Source organism: Passer domesticus, chromosome 2, assembly GCF_036417665.1.
Source record: "Passer domesticus isolate bPasDom1 chromosome 2, bPasDom1.hap1, whole genome shotgun sequence".
Taxonomy (NCBI): domain Eukaryota; kingdom Metazoa; phylum Chordata; class Aves; order Passeriformes; family Passeridae; genus Passer; species Passer domesticus.
Genome location: NC_087475.1, coordinates 83,301,093 through 83,328,036, shown reverse-complemented (window position 1 = coordinate 83,328,036; position 26,944 = coordinate 83,301,093). Strand labels below are relative to the sequence as shown.

The 26,944-nt window shown below is 38.9% G+C and overlaps 1 protein-coding gene across 25 annotated transcripts in view; it reads left to right on the top strand.

The window, feature by feature from the left end:
* DLG2 (discs large MAGUK scaffold protein 2) overlaps positions 1 to 26,944 on the top strand; it is a 979,322-nt gene that overhangs the window by 876,465 nt on the left and 75,913 nt on the right. For all 25 annotated transcript variants that reach the window (XM_064409604.1, XM_064409605.1, XM_064409606.1 and 22 more), the window contains one exon: positions 13,091 to 13,205. In XM_064409604.1, coding sequence (XP_064265674.1) covers positions 13,091 to 13,205 — 115 coding nt within the window. The remainder of the gene's footprint in view (positions 1 to 13,090; positions 13,206 to 26,944) is intronic.

Below are 26,944 nucleotides of genomic sequence, written 5' to 3'. Positions count from 1 at the left end.
GGTTGTAGGAGATGCTGAGAGGATGCTTAGCTTTTGGTGAGGTTATAGATAAGCCCAGGGAGCAGAAAAGGGGGCAGAAGGACTGGAAAACCTGAAGCTTTGCTGCCTTCCTTGCTATGCAGGAGCTGGGAAAGCTGTGAAGGAAAGCTCTACTCACTTGTGTCCATCTCCTTGTCAGAGCTGGAGAGCGTCTCCTGTCATCTGCCCACCACAAGGTAGTGGGTGAGGCCAGAAGGGGTCCAGGAATGTGCTGAGATTGTCGGGCTTTTCTCTGTTGCCCTCACATTACTGTGGTAGCACAGGTCTGCAGGAGGATGACCAAGGACAGCAGCTTGGAGCTGAAGGAGTGATGGTTCTGGGTGTTCTTAACAACCACTCAGATGGGACTGCATGCCTTTGAAGGAAGGCAAGGTGCAAAAGTTCATTTGACACCAGCTGCAGAAAAGAGAGCAAAAAAGCCCTAATTAGCCACTCCTAGCACAGCCAGTCACTGTCCAGAAGGTGCAACAATAGTCACAGCTACAAGACAGTTTGGTTCAAGCTGTGAGGCTTAATTTTGTCTATTGCACTACAGGTGATGACAGTGTTTCTCCAGCCTAAAGCTAACAGGGAACAGAAATTGTCTGTCCAGTACAAGGTGTTTTATTTTAGTGAAAGAATAAAAAGCAACAAGCACAAAAACAAATTATCTTCTTTCTTCTATCCTTTAACAGTGAACCACTCCCTGATTTGGCTTGACTTCAAGTCTCTAAGTCCTCCAGGTAGTTGTTTCTTATTATTTTCCTATCCTGCTCAGGACTAAGTTGAGAAGAATTCAAGTCCCTCTGAATTATCCTACAGTCTCTTGGACTTAAGGTTTTGTGCACAAAAGAATTTTATCTTCTTTCTTGTGTGCAAGCAGCAATATGCTGTGCCCTGGAAGTCAAACAAGCTGAAAAGGTAACTCGTTCTGGAGAACTGTCTGTTCTGAGACCAGCCAGCCCCTTGACCAGGCTACAGAACCTGCCCAAATCTTTTATCCTGTTAATTTATATGTCAAGAGCTAGTACATCACTTATCCACTTAGGAGTGAGTCTCGCAATACATTTATCCCAAGAAGATGGAAATTTATCACAAGTGAAAGCTAAGGTGGGTTTATGTGACATTCTTGAAGCTTCGGTGACTTGTGCAAGTCAACAAGAAAATACTGTTATTTCACAAATTGTCACTGCAGCCAGATTGGTTTGGGTGTCACTGAACTTGTGTAAATTAGCACAAATTAATTTTCACATTAACCTGCTTAAAGCCATGAACATTGCAGCAGGTACTAGGGGACTCAGTTAATTACAATAATAGCACTTTTGTGCTAATTACAGGGACACACCAAAAAGGTTTCTGTAGCAATACTAACCCATTTTATAGCATGTAGGCCACAGGCAGTAATGAGCTTCATCTGTCCCAATTCATATCCAGTAATTTTCTTTAAGGTCTCATTTCTGGCACTTTCAGACTTTTTCAGATGGCTTACCTTTGCAAAACCATCCCTGCTTGCCTGTTTAGCTGCATTCCTCTTTTTTCATTACTTTTTTGTAATTTTACTGTAGTGTTAGTCTTTAAGTATTTCAGTTTGCTGTATTGTTTTCTAGTATTCATTGTGCATTAGAATGAACAATCTTAAAAAGCACCAAAACAGCTTAAGATGAGGCATTAGGGAAATAATGCAGCTGCAGAAAGAGTGGACCATGAAAATAGACTGTTTGGGGTGGTTGATATATCTCTATCTCTGAGGATCTTTAATAACAAATTAGCAAACATCTGTAAAAATATCTAATTGTGACTTAGGGTCCCCCAAAGACCTTCTGCTCACTTACTGGCAATCTCTTCATCTCCTGTTACTTCTGAGAAATCAGGCCCATGCTCCAGTTGCAGGTTTCTGGTGCCTGGCGTCCATGTAAGAGAGTCCTGTTTGTCCTTGGGAAATGCTTGGCAGTGCAATTTGATACAGCATTGCAGTCGAAGCAAAATCCTCTCCATTTGCTTCAGAAGGTGCAGTCAATTGTCCTGACACAGACAACACTTAGGAACCTGATCACAAATCCCAGATCATAGTATACTCCCAGATGATCTCACCCAATTCTCTCATTTGTTCTGAGTACATCTCTTTCTTGGAAGAGTGTGTATAGGAAACTTAAATCATTCATCATTGTCAAAAAAAATTGTGAAGTGTTTATAGGTTTTGATCATTCCTGTCCAAACTGTCTCTGAAAGCTTTATGGATGTGACATTTTTTAGGGCTAAAAGCTGTTTAATCATAAGCATCATAAGCATCATCTTGGATCATCTTGATCTGCTGTTTTTCCCTACCTGGATCATCCTAAACAGTTACAAGCAGTGTAGCACAAAGTCAGAGAGCTGTGGAGTAACCAGCTTGAGATAGAGAGATAGATAGATAGATAGATAGATAGATAGATAGATAGATAGACAGATAGATATGCATGCATTAAACTGACTTTGTGTAAGGAAACCACTAATAAACAAATAACATAAGGATAACAAAGTATTTACTTACTCCAGAGAACAAACAGCTGGTCCTTGGGAAATGCTGTAGAGGTTGCCATCCTTATTCTAAGATGTTTGTCAGAATCGTGAAAGAATATAAGAAGCCTGGATATCAGGTGGGAAGTTTTCAGTACTTCCATTTTCTATTGATCTATAAGCCTTGTCTGCAACGTGGCTCACCAGCACAGCAGGGAGACAGCAGAGATCTGCTTCCTGAAGGACTGACTGACATTTTCTTTGTTAACTAAGATTGGCTTGTTTATTTAGCAGAGCGGAAATGGGTGGGTGAAGTTGTGTTTTCTCTCTAAATCTGCCATGAGAATCGATGTACAACGGAAAAGAGCAATTTACACAGAGGAACTGTGCTGGAGTAAAAGCCAATTAAGTCAGCTTCAGCCGTGTTCAGCTGGAAGAATGAGTCTACCTGTTTGAGGAGTGGGTGCTCTGAGTGGCCTTCCAACACCTGTGAAATGCCAAAATGGAACTTATCATAGGAAAGTATTTGAACAGTTTGTGCACAATGTTTTAGGGTTTGTTTTTCTGTAAAAGCAGGACTTGGACTTGATAAAGGAAACCTTTTCCAGCTGTTTTATGCCATAATTATGGGGTTTGGTGGTTCTGTGAATGATAACATCAGCGATATCAGCAGTAATTGCAAAGCATTTACTGGTATTAAAGTGCTTTTTCAGACATTAGTCCAATTTTGCATGATCTGGTGCTCAAGTTAAACAACATTTCTGAGCATCCAGGCTATAGCTATACCCTCCATTTCTAATTAGTGGACCAATGCACAACATGCTGCAAAGGACTCAAAATATTCCCTATAGTAAGCTAAGAGGGATGCAGGAAGCATGACTTACCCTGAGGTAATATTTGTATTTGTCTTGTTTAAATTCATTCAAGCTTGTAATGTGCTGAACCATTCCCTGTTACCTGTTTGTATGAGAAATAGTAATTCCCCTTTAATCAGGAAGCTCTAGCAAACTAATATGATTCTGCAGCTGCTCTCAATATTGCCTCTTAGAAAAGATCAATACACAAGACGTAATGTTTTTATCCATTTTCTTCTTTTTTGTTTAGGTTATTTGGGATTGTTTTAAGGGTTTGGGGGCTTTTTTAATGGTGAAAATGGATAGTTTCATTTCCAGTCTTTGCTGAATTCTTTTTAGTTGAATAGAGTGTTCCAGGCAGCCTTAGGAGATTGCCGAAGATATCCTTGACTGGAAAAGCAGCACAGCTGAGTGTAGGAAAGTGGTGGTAACAGGGGGAGGTAGTTTTTTACCTGGCAGATATTGAAATAAATGAGTGAATCATTTATTAATGGCATTTCCAATGTTAGGAGGTTGTATTAATCGTAAATGCAAAACAGTTCAGCCTAAAGTATATCCATGTTTATTTTCATAACACTTTTGCCAAGATTCTGTTACTGATGGTCCTTCTAATCTCTGTATCTTTGATAGTGTGTAAGGCTGTCCTGTTCTATGAATAATTACCTTTGGTACTATTGGTATTCTTGCTACTGTTTAATTTTCTGCTTTGGTTTATGATGATTTTAAATTATTTATGGGTCGAGTTTTTTACTGTCAGCTACAACTTTCATGCTGATTTATGGAATTAATAAAATCACATTAACTTCCAGATCACTCTATTTTCAGTAAGAAAGTTCTTTATTTCTCTGAAGTCTCTTCTCAGAGCCTTTTTTTTATCTCTTCCCACTCTGAGTATGTCAGAATTTCCTAGAGTATAAGTACAAAGCTAACATATAATGTCTTAGCTGTGGAATTTTGTGTAAGTTTTCGTCATTCACTCGGGAATTTTGAGCCCTGATTAAGGAACGTCTCCATGTTTTCATTTTTATCTGAACATTGGGCAGGTCAGACTGATCTACATTTCCAGTTTTATTCAAAAAGTTTCACACTAGATGGATCCTGTGCCTCCTTAGTCGCATTAAGTTGCTGTTGTTTCTGGAGAAGGTGAAGAAGGGTTGTAGCCTTTTTCTCTTTTCCCAGCATGGTGTAGTACAAGGTGGCATCTTCTGCATACAGCAGTGCTGGGGCAGATGCCATCTGCACCAGTGTGCTCTCAGCTCTGTATCCATATATTTGTGTCTGAGTGCTTTCCATTCTGGATCAGTCACACTCAGCCAGGTTAGCGTAAATACAGTGCACAGGCTAACCCCATCCATTTTTATTGAAAGGGATTTGGGAACACTCACATGAACCATGTAGGTGACAGGTGAGACACTCAGGAGGAAATTTATAAACAGCTGAAGGCAGGTAGGAATCATTTGCCATCATTTACAAGTCTGGAAAAGAGGAATATGTATCCAGTGTAGTTACAGGGTTAGCTAAGAATATCAAACTGCCTTCCCAGTATTGCCAGGCCTGGGAAACTCCACAATTAAAGTCAGCTCTGTGTTGTTTCTTTGTACCAGCTCATGTCTTAAGCAAGCTAAGCCAGCATCTTTGTTAAGATATCAGTGTAATATGCTCAGCTTCCAAGAAATGGAACTACACTTGATAAAAAGAAGAAGCAAGAAAAAAACAATGAAGCAAAAATAATAAGTAACAAATGCCCCAGGGCAATGGTTGTGGATGGGGAATTGTGGAAATGGAATAAATGTCTGAAAATATGGTCTTCCAGCACTAGCCTGAAGTGACAAAGTAGCTAAATGAATTAGCTTAGCTATTAATAGTAAGTAGGTTTTGTTCCTTTACAACATCTCACATAAATATTTGTTGAAGAAAGAGGATTCCAAGGCAGGGAAGTGCTGCTTTTTTTTCTTCTTTTTCCCCCACCTTGACAGAGTCACTTTGTGCCTAAAACACCAGAGAGATCTTGAAATGTGCACTGTACAAAACAGTAATTCCTACAGAGCTATCAAGGTTAATGAGACATAAGCTACTCTGCTGAGTGAGCATAGCTGTACAAGTTGGATGCCAGGGCTGAGGAGATGTGTCCAACTTTTCCAAGATTTCACACTGTGCTGCCAAGGCAGACCATGTGAAACTCTGCTTTTTATTTGCCTTGATCCTTCTTGGACATGTGTACACACAACATTATCCAAAGTGTTAGCTCAGTCTGGGCCTCAGGGAACTTTAAAAAGTGGCACAGATAGTTCTGTTTAGCTCAGGGTACATGAGTCAAAATAACAGGGAGGTGATTTTTTGAGACTGCAGTAAAATCCAGTGCAGGATAGAGCTCCTCAAAGTCTTGTGAGGGGTTATTTTCAAAAGGTGTTGAATTGCTTGGAATTTTCTTCAGTGGTTGGAAGTTTCCATCCAAGAAGGTCCAAGATGACACTTCCTGAACCAAGGATAGGCTTTAAGGGAGCAGGTAGAATAACATCTCAGTAGGATAGTCCTTCTTGCTCACTAATAGCTTAACTTATTTCAATGCATCTCTTTCATTAGGAGGAAGAGATTCTTAGAATCTAAAACTTGTAGAGACTGCTTTGGCTTGGAATTATATTCCCTATGACCAGAAGTAGAACATGTTATTAGTCTTCTGAAGGTATCATGGAAGGAAGATACATTTTATGGGGTATTTCTATTTACAACTAACATAAAATAAGGGAGGGCTGTATCTAATGGTGCAACACATGGAGAAAGAGTTATATTCAGTAATAAGGCAAAATAAAATAAATTCAGTGTTGATATTAAGGCAACAAATCCAGCTACTGATCAAATCTATAGGGTGAACTTTTAATTACAATACAGGCTGAAATGTAAATACCTGTGTATTGGTAAAGGAAGACAACCAAACAATATCAAAGAATAAATACATTAATAGCCCTACTTTGCTGAAGTTTTAAAGGGAAAAGCAACCAGTAAAATCAGTAAAAATGCCTGTTTCATTAATTTTGAAAAGTTCCTGAAAAGGGATATGGAAAATATTTCAATAAAAGCAGGTAGATATAGTCAAAGTAATAAAATCTAATAAAATGTAAATGTGTCTTCTCTTCCTCGGTATTGAAATCTGTGGTTTTCATTTCCTTTGAGAGAACTCAAGGAAACTGTATCACTGATAAGAAATAGCAGCATCACTTGTTCTGTTGTGCAGTGCACCATGAATGGAGCAAGGCTTTTTGAACAGCGCTTTCTCCGGTCAATAAGGCCAGTGCTGCATCAAAATTGTGTGCAGTTGTTTCCTGTTGAGTCATGAATTTAGCTGACAGTAGATCTAACAGATTTTTTTTTACTTGTTAAAAACATAGTATTGACAATAAAATATAAAATCCAAAGCCAGCCTTGTACAGAGCTACGTCCCTGGCAGTGGCCAGCATCAGACATGGCAGAGGCAGATAAAAGAACCAAAGGTACAGTGAAATGTACTGCTTGTTTGTTTGTTTGTTTTTCTTACAAAATTACCAGAGATTACCACAATGATTTTTCACCATCATTAACCTGCTGTGTGAACACTTGCAACATCAGGCAGCTACAGAATTGAACCCCTACATCTAAAAAGAATACTTCCAGCCAAAAAATTGACTCAAATTAAAAAAAAAAAATCCAAAGACATAAAATACTAGCATTATCAGTTCATGCCTTTTGCACACACTTTCACTTTCCATGTGTATTACGGTAGTTTCAGAGGGTTCCAGGGCTGTGGGGTGCTGGGCCCTTGGCAGGCATAGGCAGAGACACAGTGACAATCTAGCAGCCGTATCTCTGCTGTAGCTGTCATCGTATGATGAGAGTTACTCCTTCTGACTCACACAGCTTCACACTGGAAATCTGTGGAAAAGCAGAACTGGACCCAGTACTTGGAAGTCTTGATGCTGGTCTGCTCATCTTCCTCTCACCTCCACGTATACACCAGTGGCAACACTGTGAGCAAAGGACAGAAATGGAAGAACACTCACTCTAGGAAAAAATCAAAAAATCTGTTATATTATTTTAAATCTTACACTATTAAGCCAGGACACTTGCTAAGAGGAGGCAAAGGAAAAAAAAACTTACATAAATAGCATCAATAATAGTATCATAATCATAGTGTTATGCACATTGCTGTCTCAGATGTCCAAGGCAATAAGTCCATGACACCATACAGTTTGTGTTCCCATAAATAGAACAGGAGTTGGCCTGAATCCGCTGAAATTATGACCAATTGATATTCATAGAGAAACTGGTCTGGTGGTTTGGTTTTTTGGGTTTTTTAAACTGTGTAGTCTGTTAAAATTGGACAATTCAACTTTTACCTTCCATTTTTGAATTTCTACTGTTCAGTAAACCTCTTATCATCTAGAAGCAAACAGTGATTATCCTGACTTACACAGGAAAGCAAACTCTGCTACCTGCTGCCAGAAAGAATTGCTATCTCTCTAAAGGGGCCAGCACTAAAAGTGCTCAAGTGATAAAGACATGGACTGGGCTGCTGAACTGTTATTTTCATTATTGTATCATATGTCAGCATTTCAGTTTCTCAACTATGCTTTACTTGTAGGATGAGGGTTTTTTGTTATCATGTTCTCTAAATTCAATCAATACTACAATCTCTGTTATAAACATAAAAGTGAAAAATAACAGTGGTGTAGCTTTGTAAAATTCCACAACTTTTTCTCATAGAAAAGCTGCAGAATATTTATTCATTTAACATAGGTAGTCTTTATATTTATGACCAAAAAGTAGCACTAAGCCATGAGATATAATATCTTCATCTTTGCTATTTTTATATTCAGAAATTAATTGATTTTGAGGTTTACTTTCTCACATTCATTTTTTTTGTTCCCAAAAGCATCAAAGATTTCCAGGAGCTGTCTTGTGTTCTCAAGTGTTTTTTGTATTCTCAGTCTTTTAGGCTGTTTATGAACTCATTTTAAAATTTTTTAAACTAGAATTTCAATATACTGCTTATATTAATAGAAGTTCTTGCTCCATGTATATGAAAGGACATCACAGCAAAATTCATCCCAAACTGTCATTATTGCTTTTACATCCATCACAAATCTCACAAACTCATGATATTTGTAAAGACTCATGATACATGAAGAGAATTTTGTATTAAGTAATCAGACTCACAAAAGTTCACATACCAAGTCTGACCATGGACCACCAAAGAGAGTCATAGGAAGCTCAAAAGAGAGCGGTGTCTGTGTGTTAAAAAAATTCCTTTCCACCACTTAGGGCCCCACTTGAACAGTGGGTAGATGAGTTGGCAGAATTTTAGGTATCTAAATCACTTCACCAGTAAAATTTTGGCATCTGCATTGCCTGAGATACCAAAGTGGATTAGTCAAGATTTTGTAGATCACAGGATTTTTTTATCTTGGCCAGATAAACATGAAGTATATCACTCTGGATTTGAGGTTTTAGATGTTTTTTTTAAGAGGGCTGGCTATTTGCCTTGCTTTGATTTGTCAGTATGCAAGCTAAGGAGAGGCTTCAAGTTGTTTGAAGTTTACTCCCAAAGATCTATCCAGACCATTCAACATGTCCAAGTGCTTTGGAAAGGAAAGGATTGCATCAATATTTGAAGGTTAGAATACATATGAGTCACACGTATAGCACTTGGCAGGGTGTTGGAATGAGATGGAAGGGAAATCACCAGCTACCTGTCTTTATTCAGTGTTTATTGCCTGTATGAAGCTGGCAAACATAAGTTATTCAAACTGGTGTCTTTATTTGATAAATGTGCTGGTTTGGCCTTGCTTGGCTTGGGGACACTTGACATTGTAGCCATTCAAGCTGACTTTGTCTCCTCACTGACCAGAGAGCTAACTGGAGCCAACGTTGGCAAACACTCAGCCAAATGGGAATTAGCCTGTGGCAGCATTGCCAGAGCCCTGAAAGCTGGTCCTGCTCTTGCTGTAACTGGGACACCCCTTACACAGCAATCTCCTCTCCCACATTCAGTGCCACCAGCTCCACCTCTCCAGGGGCAAGGAGTCCTATCAGTGTCTTTGGAACAGCCAAATTCAGGTCTGCCCAGACTGCCATGAGCCCTGGGCCTCGTCTAAACTGGTGTATGAACAAACACTTCCCTCCACCCTATTGCACTTGTTTTTTACAGCAGCAATCCCAAAACCACAGGCCAGCACAAACCATTGTATCATCAGTTCTGACCCCAGAAATAATATAGGTTGCAGTTTGCTCACCCATTTGCCTTTCTAGCCTCATGTTTGGCTTTATCAGTTCCTTAAGCTACCAGAGTTGTTAAATCATTACTACATCAGGCAACAGGTAGGAACTTTGCAGATGGATTGTAGTAAATTTGGGAAGTTTTGCTAATGAAGCATTCTAGTAGCAACGTGTTCTTTGTTTTCCCTTTCTTCAAAGAGCATGAAGCTAGTGAATGGGCTTTGACTATATATTTTGTGAGTATGTCACAACCTCAGTGTCCTTTTAATTGTGTAGGAGCCTTGAAAAGTGTGTTATTTAGATGCAGTGCTGAATTTGAAGGAAGAATGAAATGCTTTTCTGGATTTTAGCACTGTCCTTTTTCACACCTAATAAATGCAAAGCTATTAGGAGACAACTCTCCTGGCATGACCCAACGTACAAAGAAGTGTTAAGAAAAAAGGACTCTTTCCCAGTAGGCAGAACTATCACAGCAGTTCTGATGGCAGAGCATCAATGTTTCTTTTTCTGTTCACGTTTTAAATGCATCTGTCACTGTAGTATCTCGGAATCAGTAGGAGAACTAGGAGGACTGAGATTAAAGAAACTGATCTGAGCTGAGTTAAATACTGCCTGCATTGATGGTAGTGCAATTTTTGACCCAGGAAGAGGGGACAAGGGTACATTTCAGTATTATTTACCAAAAAAAATGTTAAGAAGGTACAGTAGGAAAATATAGTCACATAAATTTTCTTTTCAAATTATCTGTGTATTTAAACCCATAACGAAAAACATCTAAAGAAACAAAGTAACAGAATATCATTAGTACTTCAGTAATTTTTGGTATCAAGCAGGGAGGAGGACCTTGAACCTTGAGCTTCCATCACACTTATTAGACAATTTTTAATGTGTCTTGTGGTTTCAAGAGGTCTCCCAGACAGAGAGAGATTCTTGAACTCAGAATAAGTTTACAGACAGTCGAAACTGGTTAAATTACAAGTGTGCTCTAAAGTCAGAACACAAGCAATATCATCATCTGACCAAGCTGTAGTCATTTGAGTATCTGATGTTCAAATTGCAAGTAGCTGGGTGCTGTGCTAGAGAAAATCAGATTTTCAGTCCTCTCTTCTCACTCTCCAGATTGGTGTCTAAATCTGGGAGTTACTCCCACACCTTACATAGTCAGCCTGCCATGGGGATGCTTTTTAAAGGGAAAGTTGCTCTGCTGTAGATCATTCATATCCTTGGTGCTGCCCAGATGTAAAACATTAAAGAGGCTGAATTACACTGTATGTTTACTCTCTTCTTCAGTGTATCAATCATAAATGAAAGAGAGCTAGTAGCTAGCCTTAGATTGTAATATTCTATTTGTGTAGGGCTGATACTGTATGAGGAAGAGAAATGCAAATCTTGGTTCTCAAGATCCCCTTTCCTATTTGCCAAGAAGAAATGTTAGATTTGTTTTAATGAAATATAAGCTAAACAAAGCTTTGCTCAGAAGATGAGTATTTACTAAATAAATTCTAACACAGGAGATTAGAACAAATATGACTCACATAGAGAAAACTTAAATCCTACACTGGGATAAACACTTCAAAACTAGACTCCATTTCAAAAAAAAAACCAAAAAACAAAATGAGTTTATAGAAGCCTCAGTTCCACTGAGAATTTGTGCTTTTAAATCTCTAAGAAGTTTAAAGATGTACTGTAGGTGAAAGAAATGAGCAAGAAACGAGCTACAGAATAAATCTAAAATACAGTCTGCATGTAGGAGTTTCTCTTCTCCTGACACACAGAATTTCAGTTGCAGTCAGTGAAGTCATAGGTATGTGGGAAGACTGAAGAGTCTTATACCACAGCAGTGGTTCCCAGCTGACAAGCAAAGTAGCCACTGTCACTTAACAGACTGAGTAGGTAATGCCAAGGAAATTCAGTGGAAAGGGAAGAAAATATGTCAAGAGAGGAGGGGAAAAACCCCAAACACAAAACCCAAATCAAACCATTCGCTAAGCCAGCTTGAAGATGGCTATTGTCTGTGCAAAATGTGGGATCTTGGAAAGGTCAAGTGTTATTATCCAATGAAAATGTATAGTGCACGGAATAAAATGAATTAGTTGTTGCAAAGCATCTAGACATTCTGGGAGCTGAGCCAGTAGGAACAGCAAATGATCAAACAAAAATAATGCTGAGTTCTAGGAGAAAAATGTGAATGTTGCTGTCTTACAGCATTTTCACATAGTTCAGACAGCAACAAACAAGATGCAGAGCAATGGGTTATAAATGCACTGTAGAGATTTATTTGCTTAAGCTGGGAGGTGGTGGGATCTGGTGGCATGTACCTCCATTCTTTGAGGAGGAAACCCTGTGTGCTGGTTTCACTTCTGCTTTAGCCCTGCTGTGGGGAAAGGGACCCTTCTTTTGAAGGCGTCAGTGAAATAAAACGTTGAGGTGCAGGGAACATCATCTTCTCTTTGCTGGCATCAGTCTGCAATATCTTACTCTTTAAAGTGTCACTGACTCACTGAAATGTATTTTGTACACCCCCTCAGCTTAGTCTTATAGCTCACATCAGTAGATTTCCTGGGTTTAAGTTGAATTATGGCTCTCTGGGCTGGAGGTTCTCATTTTCAAGGAATTAGAGCTTGTCTCCAAAACCCCAATCTTTCTTCTTGCAAACCAAAGCTCAGCCCACTGAGTCACACGATGAGCAAGGGGAGGCAGCTGAGGGACCACTGATGAGGCTGTGTCCTGTCTGAGAGGAGTCTCACCAAATGATATGGCTCCAGCTGATCCCATGTTGCTGGGCAGCAGGTCACAACATTTTGCAGAGGCACCAATAGAACTGTAGAGGTGAATGAGGTGGGGGGAGCAGTTCTGTGCCATTGTTGTGCAGCTTAGGTTTGGAGTTTCTGGATCACCCAGCCTAAGAACAAGATAATGGCTTCACCTATTTAAAAGAAACAGAGCCCAAGCCTCAGTGAGCAGTGTAAAAAAGGTGGCTGATTGCTCATACAGTGATTTTCCAGCTGCTTTGGGGATAATTTGGCATAGAAATATCTCCTTCATTTTGATGGGATTTTACAATAATTGCTTCACTCATTAATAACTTCAGTCCCACTGACCCTACCAAGGTATCACATTGTTTGGAAGGATGAAGGATACAGTGGAAAACTGCTTTCAACATCCTTTCCACAGACTGGAAGATAATTGTTAACACACTTTAAACCTCCTTTCCTTTCCTGAAACTGCAGGACCGTGGGTCTAGATATCTGATTCCTCACCTAGCCAGTGTTGCAATGTTCAGGTACCACAATAAAAAGGGCGTATATTTACCTAAGATAATACATTAATTCAAGGTTCTATTAGACCTCCATTTTCAAGACTTGCCTTACACTCATTAATTTAATGTTAATTTGCATTTAGCAGCCCTAATGATTATATAGGTCAAGAAAACTAAAATATCTTTGTTCTCTGGGGTTTTCTTATCTCCTTAGAGTACGCTCGATTTGAGGCAAAAATCCATGACCTGCGTGAGCAGATGATGAATCACAGCATGAGTTCTGGGTCTGGCTCCCTGAGGACTAATCAGAAGAGGTCACTGTATGTCAGGTAAGCAGGAAGAGCCTTCTCCTGGGAATATGTCAGCAGCTACCTTGCCTGTGTCTGACGTGTATTGGTTTGGCACGGTGGGAAAGAAGTCTGAGGAAGTGCCTTGAAATGAGCTGAGAAATGCATCCATCTTACAAGCACAGCATCATTACTGAGAAAATTGGATAAAATCCCTATTTGCCCTATTTGAACATTTCAAGTAACCTGCAAAGAGCATTACACTTCTATAGTGATTTGGGTTTATGAGATGAACATTTCTTAGCTCTGTCAATATCTGAAATGGATACTGTGGAGTAACAACACATTGTGTTTCTGTGTGAGGTCCTGCCCAGACATGGAACGAGTGTTCTCAGGAAGAGCAGCTTTGTGCCAAAGACTTTTCCTTGCAAAACACAATCTTTTATATGTATTCTAAATGCATAGCAATCTGCTACTATCCCCTCACATACATTTGCCCTTCTATCAGCCTCTGCTGCAAAGAATTTGCCATCTACTTAGCAAAACCAAATGTGCAGATGAGATGGTAAACAAGCTGCTATCCATAGCTTAAATGGGGTGGTGAATAACAAATGAATTACCTTTGGCACTTATTGGGAGCAGTAGTTGTAGTTTCACCTTGACTGTATGAATCTGTTGCCAGAGTGGATATTGCCCAACTGCCCCAGCTGTCACTGTCCCCTTTTGGGACTCATGGAGACTATGGCACTCTGTCAAGTATTTTAATAATCTTAATAATTATGCTTCTCTAGGCTTTCATTTTCATTCTCCCCTTTGTCCCCTCTATCCTCCCCATGCTCAGCATATAATTTGAAATTCCTGACAATCATGAAGTAGAGGGAAGCAATTTGTCAGCCTCTAGGCAGTGATAATTATTCACAGGGGAGCTAATTCAGGTGATAACATTGCAGAGATCCAATTAAGGCTAAATTCCACATTTTGTCATTATGCTCTCAGCGTGAAGGAGTAAGGTAGAAGAGAAAGAAGGGAAAACTTTAATGTTAGCATGAAGGGTCTTGTTCTAATGGGCAACAACCACATGGAGCACTAATTGGTACTGCTGTCAGAAAGAGCAATAACTGAAGCGAGATGGATCACTCTTACCAGTGATATTGCTCTTGGGCAAGGTCAGATTAGAAGTGTTGAAGTTTTCAAGGCATCTCTAATCTTCTCTGACCTGAAGCAGGTTTTTTCCAGACCAGAGTGACTTTGTTGTCAAGAGCTTTGGTCAGCTCCCTGCATTTGCATTTATGAAAAGCTACAATTGTGTGTGCAAGGAGGATAGATCCAAGCTTCCTTTCTTGAGATAAGCCAGGAACCCAAAATGTAGGGAGTAATGGTGTGAGAAGCCCAAGCCAGCAACTGCAGGTTAATTGAGGTGTACACATAAAGGGCTGACACCAGGATCCTGAACACTTTACTGCAGTTTGAACAACAACAAAGCTTGATCCCCCCGTATGAGCTTTGACCTGGGAAGCTTTGCTGAGAACAGAGGCTTATTAACTTGCACTCTGTGCCAAGCTATCTGTGCTGCATCTGCACTAGCCTACCTCTTCTGCACAGTATTGCTCTGTGTGCACTGATGAGCCTGGTTTTCTGCTAGTTCATGAATTCTGGCTGTGATCTGTCTCACTAAGCTGCTATGCCCTGGTGCTTCACTGCAGGAGCCTTTGATGTCTTAGCTGCTTATCTAAATGGCACTTCCCAAACCACAAATGCAAAACCTGTTCTTTTATTCCACAGTCGTTCCAAGAAATGCCCCAAACCTCTGAAGCAGAAAGCCACAAAAGCCTCAGTCACTTTTGTTAGTGTTTACTTTTTTCTCTCAAACCCACACAATTGGCTGTGTCCATGTCTGAGCAGCCTGTTTGAGAGGCTCTGTATCTCACATATTACCATAAGGTGTTTGTAGTGCAGTAGCACCTGCAGCCTTGTGCCTGTCACTGTCAGTTCAATTCACATGCACTAATTACAAAGGTAGTTTGTGTCTATGTTCCTGAGCTCACAACCTCAGGAAAAATAAATGTGGGCTCAGAAATGTACTTGATTTAAGAGATGAAAATTTTCTCATTATGGATACTCTTTACAGGCAGGGCCCATCTAAAAAGCTAGAATCTAGCGTTTGATTTCTATTCTTACAATTCAAGACATTTCTGTTTCAATGGATTATTTTAGTCAGCATGTGCAAGAGAGCTAGAGGCAAATGACCATATGTTGTTGTAAATCTCTAGCTGTAATGCCAAGTTTATGATTCAAGTTTGCTGTTTTCCTTTCTTTGGGATGTAGTGATTTTGCTGTCCTTCACTGAGTATGGTAAGCATGGTTATTTTTTAACCAGAAAGCTTAATTGAAGGAAATCACTACATTCTAGGCAACACAAGGAAATAAATTAAGATCCAGATAGGTTGTAATAGTTGAAAATAATTACCTGCTCATAGAAAAGCCAACAAAAGAGGGTGAGAAAAAATAAACTACAGTTGTGCCAGTGCATGTGGGGTTTGTTGCATGCAGGGATTTCTTCTTTATCTTGCAGTCTGTGATTTCCCCATCCAGCCCCTACTAAAAAAACATAGCACTGAGATATGTGAAAGGAGCTATATTCAGTTAAGTGAGACAAAATGTAATATAGAGTTAAAGGGTTGAATGTAGGACCATAAGTAGGGGGCTAAAAGCAACTGAAAGTCTCACTTCAGTAGTTGTAAACAACACAGGAAGGAAATAAAGATTTACTTGTTCAGAGAAATTGTGTAGCTCTTTGACATGATCTTCTATCTCTGCTTACTCTGGTATTTCAGATTTGTATTAACTTTTTCTTTTTTTCTGTCTGTCCCTCTGACACTTCCTGGAATATTTCCCATTAATTTCCTGGATTCTTTTTTTTAGTGCTGCCTGTTGCCTTTTTATCACAGACCCTGCATCTCTGTTTAGGATGTCATCAGAGAGTCCACAACACTAAAGGCAAAATATGAGTCTCCAGGAGGGAGGATGGAGGAGAAGGAAATATTTCTAGTCCTTTTGGAAGCTCACAACCTCTTTGTCACTAAATGTGTCGAGGAAAAGAAATACAGAAAGAAATGCAGAAATGGATAGGAAACATAGAAAATGTTCATAGAAAATTCATGCCTTATTTGGTGGTGAAAGTGAAGGAATTTAAATTGAATTCACTAACTGCAACAATAGGCTAAAAAAAATCTGCTATTATCATTTTTAAGTCATTGGAATTCAGTCATCAGCTCATGATCAACCAGGAGAATAAACAAACACATCACCAGCTACCATACACATATGCTATGTGCTATATACATGCATAGCAGGGTCTTATGCAAATTCAGGTCTTCCTTTTTGTCTTTTTAGCTCAAGGTTTTAAAATCTGTTCTTGTAAGGTTATATATTTCTTTGTCTTGATATAAATACATGCTTTGCTTTGTCCTCCTAGGTCCATACCAGCAGTTAATTTTCTAGGTTACATATGGGTACTGTTGCTACTCCTAGGAAATGCCGGATCATGTTATTGAACTCACAGGCTATAGAACATGACAGCCTTTTGAAGAGTTAAGCATCAGAGAAATACAGTTCTTTAAAAAGTTTGGTGAATTGGAGTCACTGAAACTTTAACTTCCAAACTTTGGACAAAACAGAGCTTAAGCAGTTTTCCTGTTATTTTACTAGATTATTCCTGAGCTTAAAGTACTTGTGTTAGATTTCTGAGGATAAGAGTAGATGCTTCAGTAATTGCTACTGCACATGAAAAGCAAAGGTTTTCAGGAATTATCTGGCACCCAAACTGCAGTCTTAGTGTCTGGTGTTGGTTTAGAGATGAAAAGTAGTGAGATATGCTTAGCATAGACAGTCACTGCACCATTCAAGCTTTATTCAAACCAGACAACTTCTGAAATAATGTTTATGTTTCAAAATTCCAGTTGTCTAAAGCCACAAGCAGGCACCGTGGAGGTGTATTGCTCTGCAGAAATAACTCTAAAGCTTCACACCCCCCAACCCTTTCACTGCCACTTCTCTGCTTGAACTCTGTTCACTACTGTCAGTGATCAAACCTGATTTCACCTCATCAAGGCTCCTTGTTGCCATGTATGAAGGGTTGAGTTTACTGAAATGCAGCTGTTTCAGCCTCTGCACTACTTTCAAATATATCAGTACAAAATGAATGGTGCAGTTGGTTGTAAAGGTGGGGATGGAAATCAGGGCTGGGACAGGACTGCATCCAGCTGCAATGTCAGAAGAAGTTCTGCAGCTGCCTCTCCACTGTGCATGGAAAAGCATTGCAGTGGCAAGTGAGCCCACTCTTCCAAGGCTCTTCCCAATAAGATGAAGATGCTTACGATCAACCTTTTTATTTCCAGTCCTTTTTATTTCCAGTTGTCTTTGCACCGTGCACATTTTATTTTATAAAATGCCTCTTAGTCCACTACATTTTTCTCTTCTTTTAACTATAATTATTGCTAAGCATTTCATAGCTGTGGTGGATATGGGCCATACAAACATGTAGCATTATGTGTCAAAAATGTGTGTGTTCTGGTTCATTTCTTATTGAGCCATGAGGAAGAATCTGGAGATTTGCCATCACAACTTAACTCAGCAAAAGGGAAGTCAAGGCTGAGGTACTTTGGGTGGTTTACTCTCATTCTAAGCACAATGGTATTAGACACCTTTACACAAATTTCCTGAACTTAGGAATTAGCATGTTGCCATTCCATAGAACCATGGATGGTTTGGGTTAGAAGACACTTTAAAGATCATCTGGTTTCAAACTCCTGCCATGGGCAGGGACATCTTCCACTAGAAAGACTTTGATTTTCAAAAGATCACAAAAATTCTCAGTTGTGAAGTTTTCAGAGCTACAATTGAAATTCATTTGAGGCAGTTTGTGAAGATTGAGTCTGATATCCAGGGCTTGTTCTATGCAATGTCTGTTACAACCATCTTCAGTCTCCCTGTCTTCTTTGAGGCAGTGAACCCCCTCAGGCAAGTGAACATCAGGTCAAGGCTGCATGGGCAGAATTCTCCTGTGAATCTACCCAGCTGGTTGCAATGCAGTCTGAAATCCACCTGAGAAATGCAATTCTTGGAGACATCACGGTAGTGAAACCTGAACACATGATAAGATCAGACTGGGTGATGGAAAGCTCTAGTATGTAGGTCTGGAAGCAGAAATGTAATGAAGAGATAATTGCACCAGTGTTTTCAGAAGGAGGTACTGAGGAAACCAGAGAGAGGGATGAAATGGCCATGATTAAATACTCATTAAAAGGAGGAGAGAGAATATTTTTTTGCGAGATGTATGTGTATGTATGTATGTATATAAAAAGAAAATTCAAATAGATACGTTAGTGTTAATTACCTGCTACATCTACATACACATTGCAAAAATCTTCACTTAAGCAAGTTGCCTAGTATCTCTCGAGTCAGTGGAGTGCACTTGGCACTTTCAGAGTACAATTCATGTCATGCAGAAGTAGACATCTAAAATTGCTCAGGCGAATCGTGCCCTAAAAATGTCTATTTCTCACAGTTGAGTGGAAGGAGCCGCAGGTGATTAGCTGAGATGTAAACATCAATATTAGAGACACTTCATGTTGTGTGACCTGAATCCCATGCGCACTCAAAATCTTTCTCTTTTGCTCTCTCACAAACACACGTGTTCATATGCACATCTAGAAGCTATGACTTCAAGCTTCTGACTGTTGTCTCTGCATTCTTCTGCAACATAGGTTGGAAACACCAACAGTCTTGTTTAATTGGGCTTTTTTTTTGCCCACATTATTATTCCCCAGGATTACTTCTGATTTCATTTGTCACTTTAGTTAGCACTGCTGAGGATCCACATACACTCAGTACATGGTCATCAAGCTGGATGAGTTTATGACTCCAGCAGCTGGGAGCATCCAAACTGCAGTTTCTTTCAGGTTTTGCAGCACTGAAAGTCACTGAAATACAGATTTCTGGAGAGCAAATGTGAGTGAGCTTGGCACTTAGATATTATTTTTTTGTTTTAATGAGGAAATAGCTTACATAGCCATGCCTGTACTTTAATGGCATTATAGAACTATTAGAATTCCGTTTACTGAACAGTAAGTGGAGGAAAATGGAATTTTAGTACAGTTTTTTCACTTGCCTCAGATTCCTGGGCAATTGAATGGTCCCAATTGTAGCACAGAATGGAAACATGGATTCAGAAAATGTGTGTATAATGCAGATAAGTTTGAAAATGGCCAGATAGGTACACACAAACACTAAATTTATTAAATGGCTTGTTGGACTTGAAGTTCCTTTTCAGACTGGAATTGTTGGAATGTCACTCATTTCACATGTCATGGATAGTAAGAGTTTGAATATTCAATTACTACTTTTTAATGGTTCTTTCTCTGAAAATAAGAATCTTTTGTACATCCTCCTGGCACAAATATTCTCCCTGGCTCCAGTGACAGCTGCTCAGATTCAGAACCAGGGCAATAGTGTAAATCTTTATTTTTCAAAGCAAGGAGGGTCACTGTGCATGCTTTAGAGACCTTTTCTCTAGGGAGTCATTCAAGAGCTGAACCATATCACTGAGTAACTGTTCACCCAGGTCTTCATTAATTATCAGAAACACTGAGGAATTGAGGAGGATGAGTGATACGCTGGAATATAAGAATGACCTAATACAATGGGAAGTAAATCCAGTAGTTTTTATTTATTGTGTTGAATTTCATGTTTAGAGCAAAAGCATCTAGTTTGCAGAACATGTGATTATCTGTAAAATGAAAAAGGAAGATGAAACAACTCTTGTCTTTGGCAAAGCAAATCTAATATCTTCTTACAAAATTCAACCTATTTATATGCTTAGAGGCATTTGCAAAAGTTACCAAGTTCATCGTTCTGCTGCTAAGAGCAGAGCAAATGAGAAATTTAAAATTTCAACTAAAAATCGAAGAACAGAGAATATCTGGAGAGAAACTGTCTTGTTGCTTTGGTTTTTTAAGTGGCCTCTTGCTGTCAGCGGGAACTGTGAGAATTTCACATTTCTTTATATTATTCCTGTGAAATTTTCACAGGTGCTTAAGTGAAGTGTGCTAAGACTTAAAATACTGGTGCCAGTCTCAGCTGAAAGATATATGTGAGAATTATTAATCTTGGACTACTCACCTTTCAAAGGTCTTCAGGTTTATAGTTTGATGGCAGTTCGGTGCTAAAAAAACACCCTAAAATGTAATGCTGTAAATGCAACAATATATCTCACCAATACCCTAGGACTGTGAAAATAGATATATTTGATATATAGTCAGTTGAAACTATCAGCCACCTCATAAGCTATTACAGTTTTTCCTAACAATTACTGCATTTTTTACTCATCTGCTTCTTTTTTGTAGTGTTGATACTAATGAACAGTTATGGAAAAATGATGTTTGTTTGCAATTCTTCCTAACATTTCACAGACAAAGACTAAGCAGTTAATGGAGAGTGAAAACTGAACATGTAAACACATCAGTCAAACAGTCTCATCTCTGCATCTGACACCAGCTCTTTCCTTCACATCTTCATGTTTATCATATCTGCTGCTCTTAGGTGCTGGGTGTGTAATGAGTTCAGCCCACCCCTCCCAGAGATGCAGTGTGATGCATCGTTAGCTGCAGCATGAACCAGCAGCCCACCAAGCCTTTTATCAATGGGTGTTTCTCCAGCTGGGGCAAAAAAGGGGCAAAAAGTAGATTTATTTCTATGTGGTTGTCGCTTTGCAAATCATTGACTACTTTGTGTTCAAAATTACGAGCTATCTTACACAGTACTGAGCACCTGGAAGGACTGAGCCCTGTGTGAAACAAGCACAGCCTCCAGGAATCTGAGATAACACATCCTGCCTAAAGTTTAGAACAGAAAACAGAATATAAAGCAGCTTGCAGAATATCAAAGCCATTCTTGTCTAAGTCATCTTATCTTTATATTTTCAGTAAAACTTGTTTTATTTTAAATAACTTGGTGAGACAGGAAATCATGTCCTCAGTGCAGCATTATTAATGCCTGGTGTGAAACAGCTTTTCTATTAGCAACTTCAGCAGGCATAAGTAGTACACAGTTTTGGCTATTTTCCATATTGTTCTGTTTCATAAGTTATTAAAATAATGGCCCAGAACAGCTAATCTGCTTGACATGATGTCTGCTCTACAGAAGCAGCACACCTTTTCCTTTTCTGAGGAGATGCCTTAATAGCTTTTCATTGCACATATATTTTGCCTTTCCGTTCCCTAGAGGGACTGTCTGCTTTCTGCTTCAGAGAGTAGAAAGTGTCAGCTAGAATAATATCCAAGCCAAAAGATTATGAGGTTGAAGATCTTGGCCCCATGTGGGAATAGGATTTGTTTGAAATTTTTATAACCAAGATAGACACAGTTTCCAGCCTCATTTCTAAGCAGAAACTCTGAACATGATCCATCAGTGAAGGGGAGGGGGATGTGAAAGTGAAGATAAACTGTCTGTGGCTTAAAATGGCTGAAAGTGAATCAGCAAAACATGCATTTAAGCTGTGTCTGTTCCCTGTGAAATAGCAGTCTTATCCAACAAATAGTTGCTTATGATGTTTCCATGTCAACAGCTATAATAGAACACTGTCAGTGTGTGCAGCTCTCCACTGGAAAAGTACAAGACAGTAGCTTAGACCATGAGCATAGAGACAAAAGCCTATTGAAATAAAAGCTTGTGTGAATACAGTCAAAGTTGGAAATCTAAATATGTGCATTTGCACACAGCACAGTGGTTAATGTGAGAGAAAGAAGATGTTTGACCCTATTGAAGAGTCTTCTACCTGAAATCCTATATAGAAAATCATAAAGCCACTATAGAACAGGCTCTCCAAATCAGCTGCATTGAAACAGGACATAACACTTCTGAAAAGGGTAGTGGGAATTTGCAGAGTTCCTTCCAATAAAGACAAATGAGGAGGATCTTTAGTTTCACTGCAAGGAAATCCTGCCAAGTTAAGTGATGAGGCTAAGTGGTACCAGTAGTCTTTGCTGACCCTTTTACTTCTGATTAGAAATAGAAATTATTGTAATAATGCTGTGTTGATCCTGGAAGGATCTGGGGAATTGCCTACCTGAATTGGAGCTCATAAGGAACTCCTCAGGAGCTCAATTTAGTCATTCCCTGACACCCCACTCTTGTAACAGGAAAAAAAGTACTAATCAGGTCCTCCCAGGCTTCATTGACATGCTGTTGAGTAAACCCTGGTTTAGATGCAGCTACTTTACTATTTCTGCTGTGAGTGGTGCCTGTGTGGTGCTGGTCAATACTTGAAGCTGGTGTCCAAGGTGAGCCAGCTCAGCGTGTCAGCCCCAGCAGGTCTTGCACTGCTTACCCTGTGTCTGTCCCTCTTGTATACAAACAAATGGAGTAAAAAATTATTTCAGAGATTAACATATCCTTCTGTGTGTCTATATATATATATATGTGTGTGTGTGTGTGTGTACATCTGCATTCTGCTCTGCCTTCAACTCCATCTCTCTTTTGAAGACTGATTATGTGTGTCTCATTCTTCTCTTAAAACTCCTTACTCTGATTGCCTTACCTACTAACGTAGCAAATAAATAAAGACTGTCAGAGTTATCTGGTGAAGAGTTTGCCAGATGTTCCTTGCCAAACAGGAACTATAATAATTAAAATAAATTCACCCACTTCCCGTAGATTCTTCTTCTTATACTTTTTAATTGACCTTGAAGGCAACCACATTCTTTCACCCAATATATTGGGTAATTATCAAAACACCTGCTTAGCACAGCATAATATCTACTTCTATACAAACCCCTGATTCCAGAAAAGGCAGGAAAAAAAAAAGCTTACAGAAAAAGACACATTGCTATTTCTGCTCCTACACCTTCTTTCTAGCTGCTTAAAAGGGTCCTGCGTAGAGGGTAGCAGATGAAAGCTTTGGGAAAAAAATTAGGGCAGAAAAAGTTACTTAACAACATAGAAGGCTTTGGGGGTTTTACAACCTTATATTTCTAACCACTTAGATTTTAGTTATGTCAGGTTGGAATACTTTTTACCTTAGTGTGCTGCTAATAATACCTGTCCTTCCCATTTCCAAAAAGTATCAATATTTGTTTCACCATGAGAGCTGGAAAGATCTGTAATCTTTTTCTTTTAAAAATCACTATCTCTGCAGACAGGCTTTTTCCTCTTGATGCTCTTGAGGCATTTTAGAGTCCAGGTAGAGGCTGCAGATATCCACTGCAGTAATTACTCCTTTCTGCAGAGACTGTAAGACAATTTGGAGAGAAAAGAATCATAGGTGATCAATGACAAAATGAAAGCATAGCCTAATGGCCATCAAGCAGTATTTTGCCACTCTCTTACAGATGATTCAAGATGCAAAGCTGTATTTCAGTCCTTTCTGCTGTTCCCATCTTTACGCAACCAGCCAGGCTTTGTCTATCATGTTCTATTTTCCTGAGAATACTTCAGGAACTACTCTTGTAAAAGTACAGCTTAGATTTGAAAAATAGCCATGTTTTCTTCATAGATTTATGGACAAGAAAACAGGTATCTTTGTGAACCCGTCCTGAAAACAGATTGAGACTAGACAGTATCAAAACCATTTTTAGAAGCACTGCAGGAAACAAGGTAGAAGCAATGTTTCTAATGGGGTTTGCAGATTCCAAATGCAATTGCCCTTCTAGTATAAGCACTGAAAGTTATTTTTCCTTTTCTGTACTGGCTGGCAGAGCATTGCCACATCCATGGAGAGCTATTGTGACAAGAGGCTCTGCTACAGGGAAAAGCTGTGGATGTAATGTCCCAAGAGATGTCCTGGAAAGTAGATTTACTCTCGGGGTTATTCTGCCCAGTGTTTCATCCAGACATCCAGACATGACATTACAGACACATTTTTATGACATCCACTTGTTACTAATTTGATAGCAAATTTATCCCATTATATTGTTTATGGCACTGGTGTCTGGTCCTGATTTCATACCTGGTCATCTTTACAGACAAGAGGATGAGCTACAGGAACATTATCAAAGTCACAACTAGGTTCCTAAAGCCTCCAGTAGAGTTATGAGTTACAGCATGACTCCAGTGCATGGTGCTTCTTCAGACCTGATTTACACAGGTTTCAGTCTGCTTGAGTTAACCCTAACTAGACTGCAATTAGGGTCATCAGTTTTTTTTTTCTGGTTTCAAGCCAGAATCATGAGATGTTCCAGGAGTAAAAATCAGAATTCCTCTTTCATCACTGATATTTACATGTGGATTCATCTTGAAAGCCTTGTGAACTTCAGCAGATCTTTCAGCAAAACTGAACTGGACATAAATTTTCTTGGTAAGTCTTTGACAATCTCATCAACTGCTTATACTTTAATAATTCATTAGAACATCAATAAGAAAAGCAAAATATGGATTAATAGCAGTGGACCATGGAACACTTCATATCAATTTCTGAGCTGTGCTTACTATCTGGCCAAATCGAGTGCTAGAAGATGATGGCTCAATTTGCAGTCCACAGCTCACCACATCTCCTCCTGCAGGTGCAATAACCACAGTTTATTAACTCCCATGCAAAACAGATATGAAACGTGGCAGCTGAGTGAGTTTCACTGGTTTAGTGGTAAATAACTATTCATTCCTGTAAATCTGACCTCATTCGTCAAACACCTGATAATTTCTTTCAATATCTGAAGGATAAGTTTTCTTTTCACACAGGGCAAGAAGGATGACCTTTTATTATAGCTACTGTGATAATGCAATCATCTTCTTTCAACTGATGATTTCAGGATTGTAGTTTACTTTAATTTGTACTATTGCTCGATGAAAAAAATCAGAATATGTTTAAACAGAACACGATTAGAAATACAGGGTTTTCTTTTAAATGTCCTCAGTGATCAATTTATTTGCCTTTGTCTGTGTGCAGACACCACCATCAGATAGAAATATTTTAGAAATATTACCTGTAGGTTTTCTTCAAGAATATCAAAAACAATTGAAAAATTTGGATAAAATTCAACAGATCATTTTGCCTTTAATGAGGATTGCAACAGCTTTGAGAAAAAAAAAGGAATAATCAACAGACAGGATGTTTTTGTCTTTGAAAGTATGAAAGAATAGGCAAATTGACTGAATTAATAACTTAAAAATTATCTAGTGTAATGCAAGGATCATGTCTGAATTTAGCCTGTAGAGAATGGGGTTATTTTCCTCTCAACAGAGTATGAAAGTCCTGTATGGTAGATGGATTTTCAGCTACTTTAGTTTTAATTTCTCTGTATTGCCATCCTAAAGACATCAGGCATGGACAGACATAAGAATATCTTCCCTTCTAATGTGGACAGTGTGCAGAAGGATTAAAGTTTCCTTTCCCTAAACTTCTTAGTTGCTATAATTTCCTTTATTCAGTGCAGCAGCTCCTAATTTGCATTAAGATGAGGAAAGGAAAATCCCTACTTTGTTTGTTGGCATTTGAGTTTTAAGAAAGGACACTTCAATTATATTCAGATTTCAGTGCTGCTTTTTTAGGAAATTTTATAAAATATTAAGCTGCTGCAGTTGTACTTTTGGTCTTCCATCTATGGAAGTGAACTACTTACCCCTTCATGTTACACAAAATTTTTATTCATTATTCTACTTGCCTTGAGTTCTAAATATACTCCAGAGCAACTGGGGACATCAGTTTGAAAGGGAATTTTGTTGTCTTTTGAAAGAGCAGATAGATAAGTGTGTGAAATATGGGAAATTCTCTAAATTTATTTATTAAACATTCCATAATAATTATGTTTCTAACAAATCAGTAAACCCCACCTGCATTCAGTTTCACCAGTGGTAACATGGAGTAAACTGAGGAGTCATGAACTGCCACAGCTCAGACAAAAATCTTTGTGCTAGCAAGAATTTTACTCCAATTTACTGCTTAGATGATCTCTGCCTGTTAAAAGCACACAAGGAATTTTCCATCCTATCTGAGTTCTTTCTCCAGGAAGATAAGTGGTATCATTCTGGAACTGAGCAGTTCAGATTCTGCCTTGATTTAGGACTAAAGATACACAGCTATATGGTCAGAGAGACACTGGGTGATACTGGAGCACTGCAATGAGCTGTTTGGTCATTGTGCGACACCCAGTTCCAGTTGTTGGAGATATGCAGATTTTGAATAAGTCATCTCAAACTATTTAAGTCACGAAACTCTGAAGAATCTGACATCAAATTGTATCTGAAATTTCTGAATTCAATGTGTGAAAAGAAGTTGGGGGTTTTTTATTGCAGCCCAAATGGAAGTTTTTCTAATAGGATCTGAAGAGTATGTCTAATTCTTCAGTTTCAGGACAATGTGACCGAGGATCTGGTTGTACTTATGATGTGTCATAAAAAATAAAACCCCAAAAGGTCTAAGAAAAAATTGATCCAGTCTCTGTCCCCCTCTGACTTCATACCTATTATTAAGATACTGGAAGAAAAATTCATGAGGACGATCTCATTGAAAACAAATTACTATATCCATTCCTTTGAAAGCATGACATGTACCTGGCCTTCCGTCCATTTCTGCTTAGAGACAGAACAAAAGAAATAAATCTGGCGTTTTCAGTGCTGCTACTTCTCTGCAGAGCTGTAGCTTTCTAACTCAAGGACTTCGTCTTTTCAGTCAGCAGAAAGGGAAAATTTCTTTTAATTGTGTCTTTATTAGATACCAAAAAGACTACACCCACAAAAAAGGTTCAGGAAAACAACATTTATACTCTCTTAGAGTACTGATAGAAAGTACA